The 8,105-nt window shown below is 37.7% G+C and overlaps 1 protein-coding gene and 1 long non-coding RNA gene across 2 annotated transcripts; both read right to left on the bottom strand.

Annotated features, from left to right (window-relative positions):
- Positions 1–554: 554 nt before the first annotated feature.
- LOC310999122 (protein insensitive-like) lies at positions 555–3,372 on the bottom strand. The gene is made up of 4 exons (XM_083989447.1): positions 3,281–3,372; positions 3,059–3,174; positions 2,534–2,738; positions 555–1,043 (listed from the first exon to the last, which is right to left on the bottom strand). Exons 1-4 carry the CDS (start codon positions 3,336–3,338, stop codon positions 940–942), a joined length of 483 nt encoding a protein of 160 aa, XP_083845573.1. The 5' UTR covers positions 3,339–3,372; the 3' UTR covers positions 555–939.
- A 619-nt stretch (positions 3,373–3,991) lies between these two features.
- LOC310998791 lies at positions 3,992–7,209 on the bottom strand. The gene is made up of 3 exons (XR_014596015.1): positions 6,055–7,209; positions 4,528–4,611; positions 3,992–4,165 (listed from the first exon to the last, which is right to left on the bottom strand). It is a non-coding gene; the product is annotated as an uncharacterized lncRNA (long non-coding RNA).
- Positions 7,210–8,105: the final 896 nt, after the last annotated feature.

Here is an 8,105-nt window from a genome sequence, read left to right as displayed (position 1 = left end):
TTGAGACACCATTAAGATCAACTTAAATATACTTAAGTACACTTTTCTCTACTAATACTGTACTTATTTATAATGTTCTTTAGTTCGATTTAAAGTATACTTTAATCCACTTTTCAGATTACTATTAATAAATTTAGAATATACTGGAAATGTATTTCTAATTTAATCATAATGTGTTGCCATTGCATTTTAAATATATTTACAAAAATTAAATAAAAATTAAAAAGTTGTACTTAAGTATATTATAGTTCATCTTAATGGTGTCTCAAAATAGTACAGATAAGTACACTAAGTTGTACTTTAGTATGTCTAAAGTAGCACTCATGATATATCATTAGTATACTAAGTACAATGTTAGCACATCGAAAATAATATACTGTGAGTACACTAATTATGTGTGCAGAAAGTATACTAGATGTTTGTCATTAAAGTACACTTCAACGGTACACAGAAAGTATATATTTTTTATAATTAATTTGAATTTCAAATTACTTTTAAGTAAACATAAAATATAATTAGAACATACTTAAGGTAGAAAAAAAGTTTATTTTTAACGCACAGCATTACAGGGAAAATGTGCATAATAAAGTACATTTAAGTACATCTTTAACAACATTTTCAAACAGTTTCTCTTCATTGTGACATTTTTATTCAAATTTGGATCATCTGACCCCAGAGAATTCTTTTTAGTCATACTCTTTAACAAGTTAACTAAAAAACAATAATAAAAGGAAAAAATAAAAAGAAACAATAGCTGTGCTAGCACTACCCTGCTAGCTGTGCACCGCAGAGAAGCTAATAATGACAGGGATGAACATTAAACTGACTTTTGAAACTTTTACATGTGAAACATTGACACAGTTTGTTTAAACTCAAAATGTATGTCCACCAAAAAACAAACAAACAAAAACGATTACAAACAGTTACTGATGTTACTGCTTACTGTTTCTTTTTGCTCACAAAATTCTCATTGTTACATTTTCTCCGAATCACTGCCCTCACATCAGACACATTTGTTCCTGGAAATTCAGCAATAACTGTATCTGTAAAATAGAAAAGGACAAATAAAATGGTGTTACAAATCATACTTCTCCAGAGTTATCACATTAGCAAGAAGGGGGCATACATACATGAGGACAATCTGAAACATGTTGCTTCTGGCTATGGCCAAGGCAAGGGTAGAGGCATAAAAACAAAATTATAATAAGGAAAAATAGACTTAAAGCAGATAGGCTGTTCAGCTAAAATGATATCAAACGCTCTAAAATGGCAGCCAAAACCAGAAAGGCGAGGAAGAAAAAGAAAAACGACTATTCGAAGGGATCGGAGAATAACCAAAATGGCAAAGGCTCAGCCAATGATCAGCTCCAGGAGTTTCAAAGGAGATCTAAGATTGCGTGTGAGTACTGTAACAATCAGACGACGTCTATGTGAAGCCAAGCTACCACCAAGAAGCCCCCGCAAAGTCCCATTGTTAAAAAAAATACATGTAATGAAGCGGTTATAATTTGCCAAATAACACATTGACTGGCCTAAAAAGAAATGGCGTAATATTTTGTGGACTGATGAGAGTAAGATTGTTCTTTTTGTGTCTAAGGGCCACAGACAGTTTGTCAGACGTCCTGCAAACACTGAATTCAAGCCACAGTACACAGTGAAGACGGTGAAGCACGGTGGTGCAAGCATCATGATATGGGGATGTTTCTCGTACTATGGTGTTGGTCCTATTTATCGCATACCAGGGATCATGGATCAGTTTGAGTATATCAGAGTACTGGAAGAAGTCATGTTGCCGTATACTGAAGAGGAAATGACCCCAAACAAGACAATGACCTCAAACACACTAGCAAGCGTGTAAAGAAAGATGTCAACACTGCTATTTTTTTGAACATTATATTTCTTGACTTTCTATAAAATATTATCAAATTAAATTACTTTTTCCAATTTACTTGGTTTGAAATAGAATGGGCAGTGTCCCCAATGCAGTTGTGTTCCTTAAAATACAATTTATTTGAAGAATTTTGAGGTTTACTCACCTTTTTAAACACACTGCTATTATTATGAACATAACTGTATATGTGTTAACATAAGTCTTAAATAGTTATATCTTCCGATCTTCTTCCCGATATCACTTACATAGTGAGTGTTTGGACCGAAAACACGGGTCTGTCAGTCCCTCTGCTCTGCTCTGAGCCGAGGAGAAAACTTTTCTTGTATCCTACAGTTTTTATCCAATGAGGAGAGAGAATGGCATGCAGGGCTGTGTGTGCAGCCAAGGGATGCGCCTGAATGTGGTGACGTAGGGACGAGGACTGTTATGGTGTGTTCAAGGCAGCCCGTAACTGGTGATTTTCCGACCTGTGAAGTCATACCAGTTCGATCTGGTACGCGTTCACAGGTCTGAAGTTACAAGTGGCCATTATAGTGACTTTCACAGGTAAAACAGGTCGAGAAAACACGACAAAAGCCTGCCTGGAACGCAGCATAAGCCAAAACGACCGGATCGCTTTCTTCTGCTTTAACCAATACTTACCAACAAGGGCACTCAGCTTTTCCGGATTTAGCTGCTCTTTCGTTGTTCCAGTAGGCCCTGGTTTTCCTGTGAGAGTCGAGGATGCCAAAACATCCCGCCCAAAGATGAGCACAGCTAAGTCCTGTGTGAACAGGGACATTCTTGTTCGGTTTAGTCTTCGGAAACAGGTTTTGCTGACCTGCACCCCCGTGTTGCCCAGGGAAATCTATGTCCAGGAATTAGAGTTAGTCAATTATAGGAATACGTTGCTGGAATGCATTTCTTAAAAGACAAAGCCGAACTATTGAATGCCAAATATTAGTCAAGTTGTAATTTCTGCAAGTGGTCTTCAATGAATTAAAGTGTAATTTCTGAACAAATGGAAAAAAAATGTTCTATCAAATACAGTACGTGCAAAATGTGGGTCGAGACTACAGAGACAAAACTGCAGAGTGAACAGTCAAATAGTTTACAACAATTTTGGATGAAATGTTTCCTGTAATAAAAAAGCAGTATTAACAAAACGTGTATAAATGCAATACATACCATTTCTGGAGCTGGACTGGAAGAACCAGAACTTGTACTGTCAGTGTCCATGACAGGTGGCATTCTCTTCATGGTTGTGATAAGATCTCTGACACACCTGACTAAGGCTGGTATTTCTGCATTAAGGAAAAAAAACACAAGTCACAGATATATGAGAGATAAGGCTCCTATCGATACAATTACTGACATAAAAACATAAGAAATTCTTCTTTGTATGAATACCTTTCAGAGCATCCATCACTTCCTGTTGCATGGGAACACTGGATCTGGACTGATCCATCAGGACACTCTCCTCTTCACTTTCCCCTTGGCGGAGGTCCTGCATAAATGAAAATGTCAACAATGCTATGTTAGTATGACTCACCTGGAGTGTAGCGTCGTGTTTCTTAAATTTTCTTGCCAGCGAAGGCAGATTATTGTGAAGCCGCTTTGCCATGTTCGCATGTTTTGAAACATAGATTGTTTTAAAGCGGGAGGGGGCGCAGGTGAATTTCAGGGCTATGTCACACAGATTAGCATCCCTCTGGTAAAATGGGCTCTATGCACAGCTCCACCACTTCCTGAATTTAAGGCAGGTCCTTCATTTCCTGTTTTACATTATTGGACACATTGATTAATCCAGGTGTGTCTGACTATTGTGACTACTCAGACACACCTGGATTAATCAGTTTGTCCAATAATGTAAGACAGGAAATGAAGGACCTGCCTTAAATTCAGGAAGTGGTGGAGCTGTGCATAGAGCCCATTCCCCCTGGGTTTACATTCCTCTTCCTCACGATAACAGCATTTCAGTCAAATTATGTTATTTTCCGTGATATTCTGTGTTAAAAAGTAGATTCCGTTTTTATTGCTCAATTCCGCGATTCCGTCCGCGATTTTGTGATCGCGGAAACAATAGGGCCCTAATTCTAGTTTTATTTCTTGCATTTTGTAAATACTTACAGTTGATCCCGAAGCCTGAGGTGGGTCAAATAAGTCCACATTGGTGTCTATGTCTGTATCGTCTTCACTTGTCAAGGGGGTGGAGGTTCTTGGATTTCTTCTCAGCAGCGAGGATTTCAGTTGGGAAAGGGCTCTGTCTCTTGCAGCCTTTATCATCTTCGGCTTCTTAAACAAAGGGCAGAAAAAGTAAAATGTTAAACTGCAAAGGCAAGAGAGGGGTAAATATCCATCTTTGTAGATGTTTGTAGAATGTATCACCTACTGTACAGCCTATTAAGATATTGTCAGACCATATTTCACCAGAGGAACAGTACTCACTACTCACAATTTTATCTTTTTATATCATACAATTTGTCATGTGTTGTAGTAGTTTTTGTACTTACTAAACAGTCAGTATTTCAAAACTAACACAGCTGGAGTGCCACCATCCACTTCTGCAACTGCACTGCTGTCAAACCTAAAGCCACTTAATATGAAAAATATGTCTTATCCTCCCACAATATTCTCTTATTCCCGTAAATACTTACATTTGTTTGAAGAACTTGTGATGGGTCAATCTGTGTTTCATCTTCATCTGAAGTGAGACTGGAAGTTGCAGTAATTCTTTTTTTCTGTACCGAAGAGAAAGAATGTATTACATGACAACAACATATGAACTATACCATAGATGCTTTCTGGTGAAGAGATTTTTTTTTAGAAAAACATTTCAACTACAAAACATCATAGTATTACAGTGTCATAAATTCATTAACGATTGTATGTGTTACAATTAAAAATAATTCAGTGGGTGACATTCACTTCATATCATTTTTCATAAACAAGATGAGACAAGATATTAAAAGCATAACCAACCTACAAATAGGGATTTCAGTGAATCAAGACTTTGGTTAAGTATGATACGAAATGGAGCAGCATTTTGAACCTACAGGTGTTTTAATCTGATGTGAAATGCAAAGAGAGGAGGGAGGGCAAAAGGAAAAACCAATCGCTGTGGTAAGTGCTAGTGCAGCAACAGGTCATTAATAAACAAGTGATGAAGCTGCAAACTGTCTTGTCACTGCAACCACTGCTGTGTAAATGTAAACACAGCAGTTAGCTTCATTACTGCTCAGTATATCAAAATATTTGTGCACGTGTGTGTTAGCAACATATTGTGACTTTAACTAAATAATTGATATATTCTATTTTCATGTTATCAGGATGATGAGGATGTTTTTGCAGTAGTGTCGACCAGTGTTGCCAACTTGGTGACTTTGTCGCTAGATTTAGCCTCCTTTCAGAACCCTTTAGCGATTTTTTTTTAAGCGACTTGTGTCATATCTAGCGACTTTTTGGACAGATCTTAACTACTTTTCTTGAAGGGAGTCGCCAGTATTTCTCAGTGAATGAGTGTTAATGTAGCTCTCTGGGTGGACTGTTCAGTGGGTGGGACAGAGCAGCAGCAACACGTTCAGTGGACCAATCAGCAGCCACACAGACGTGGATGAACTGTGAATGTGCATGCCTAAAGACCAATCACTGATCCCCATCGTTTTTATTCTAAATGATTTAACTTTACTATTTGAGTTTGATTTTGTTTTGTCAAAATAGACAGAGTTAACTATAGTGAATTTATTCCAGTGCATGATCATCTCTCTGTTCATGATACTTCAGTTACAGTCGATGCAACAGCCTGTATAAACAGTTTTAGAGGTAGATTTAGATGCACATTGACATTGAGGAGCCTCTTGAAATAAACGCTGGTCAGTCAGTTTAGTTTAACTTTATTTTTTAAATTTTTTTTTTTTATTTTGTAGTAAAGTCATGTCATCATATATATGCAAATTAGCATGTGACGTTATCTAGCGACATCCAGGACTTTTCCTGCAGGCTTTAGCTACTTCCCATTGAAAATAGTTGGCAGCACTGTTATCGACTTTGTTATAGACAAATTTGAATGCCGTCAGAACTATCTATAAAATTAGTGGTATTGTGGCATCCCTAGTTGCAACACAATATAACTATTAATTAAAGTGTGTTTTCTATAGAAAAGAAACACAAGCAACAAAAATAACCTTTGGTTTGCTTCCATCATGTGTTGTAGTACAAGGTGTGGTCCTTCTCCTTGCAACTGCCATGTGCCAGATGTCCTCATCCTTGAGGAAGGCTTCTTTTTTTCCCATCAACTCCTTGTAGTTGTCTGTAACCACAAACATCAGACAAACTGTCAAAACCATGTTTTTTCCCTCTTTTGCTCAATATTTTGTCTCGTGAAATGCACCACAGTAAATCTAATATTTTACACAACAAGTCACTTTAAGTCTTTTTGTAAACATAGTTACATACAAATTAAATTACATACAAGGTTAACATTAACAATCATTAGCATGAGCCACTGGCAAATTCTTTATCAATCATCACTAACAGTAGTGGCTGGCGGCAAGTGCTAGCATAACAAATTTGTACAAACAATTTTTTTCTTGTTATTTTCTTTACAGTGGGCAATTTTTGCTAAACATTCTCCACACAGCACGCTCACAAATTGAACAGCTGCCGTCTGCCGCTAACAGCTAGCTAGCTAGTTATTAGCTAATGCAGCTTGTGAATGATAAGTTTGCCTATTATCTTGTTTAACTTAGTCATTAGTAGAAAGAATATTTATTCAAAAGATATTTCACAGCATGCACGAGCAATACAAACCTCCGAGTAAGAGCAGTTTTGCGGCCACCGTGTTTTTAGGTGCTTTCCTGGTGCCCCAGCACACTTGTATCCATCCGTCTTCACTGGAGAGGTCCGGCCGTTTTAATACCTGAACGAGCTGCTGTCTGTACTGAGGTGTCACAATGTCAGTACTTTCGACGTGAATTGTGTTGTCCCTAAAATAAAACATCCCGAACTTGAACTGCGCCATTGTAACTGAACTGCGACAACGCCTCCCTCAGCATCTACTATCGCTCTGATCTACGTTAAAGCAGGTTGCATTCGGGGGTAACCAATCAGCGGCAGCACAGCCGCGAGTACTTCAGGGTCAATTTGAAAAATGTCCACCACATGTAAATGTTCAATTTTGATATTGAAAATTGTCTGTCTGACGCAGACTCTACGTTCTTGCAAAAAAAAAAAAAGAGTAATTAAATTTTTTAAAAGTCTGTGTACACCATGGATGTATTATATTAACGGTGTACACCGTAATGTATGCTCCCTCTCGGCCACCGTAGTAATGTCCATGCACACACGCGCACGTATCAGGTTACGATGACGTTTTATCCAGGACACTGCGCCCGCCCTCTGCACTTTACTTTACCCGTGGATGTATTTTACCGGGCTTTTAGAGAAAAACTGTAAAACCGCCCGCAGACATGGCACCCAAAAGACATTATAAAGAATATCTGCTGGATGAGTCGAGTCAACCTTCAAAGGCAACCAAATACAGACGGCTAGCAAATGAGAAAGAGGTATTTGAGCTTTCACATTTATTTTATTATCAACAACAGCAGTGATTATAGAATAAGATTAATAATTCTTAATTTTAAACGCAAGGACTGTCTTGCTCATTGCAGAATACTTTAAACTGCAGAGGAAATTACAAGAAATACCTCAGTGCATCCTGTACAACTAACAATAGAGAGGTCTTGAAAGAGGTAGACCATTTTTTTCGTTCGCAACATCACGAATTGCAGATAGTGTTACATGCAAGTTGACATTGCAACTGCACTCCCCAGATTCCACTTTCAAATAACGGTGAACGAACATATTCTCTGGAGGAATATCCAGGAGACAATCCCACAACTAACAAACAGGTAAAAAACAGTGATCATTACTATGTTTTATGCTTCCATTCTGAACAAAATACATATTACTTTCCTCTAAAGCTTTTATTCATCCATAATTTTATTTGTAATGTTTATGTGGATACCACAAGTTTCCGAACGTCATCTATAGACCAGAGCAGCTTTTTTATGCAAATGAGAATGACCGATGCATTCTGGGTAATTTAGGGGCAGCTACCAGCATCCCTCCATTGAAAAGTTCAGCCTAACTGGCTTGACAAACTAACTAACAAAAAAGTTGGCTATTAACAGGTTATTAACAGACAACACTTAGCCAAAACCTACCCGGTGATTCG

This window comes from Trachurus trachurus (genome assembly GCF_905171665.1).
Source record: "Trachurus trachurus genome assembly, chromosome: 16".
Lineage (NCBI taxonomy): Eukaryota > Metazoa > Chordata > Actinopteri > Carangiformes > Carangidae > Trachurus > Trachurus trachurus.
Note: the sequence above shows the minus strand (reverse complement) of the source record. Positions and strands in the feature narration are given on the sequence as shown.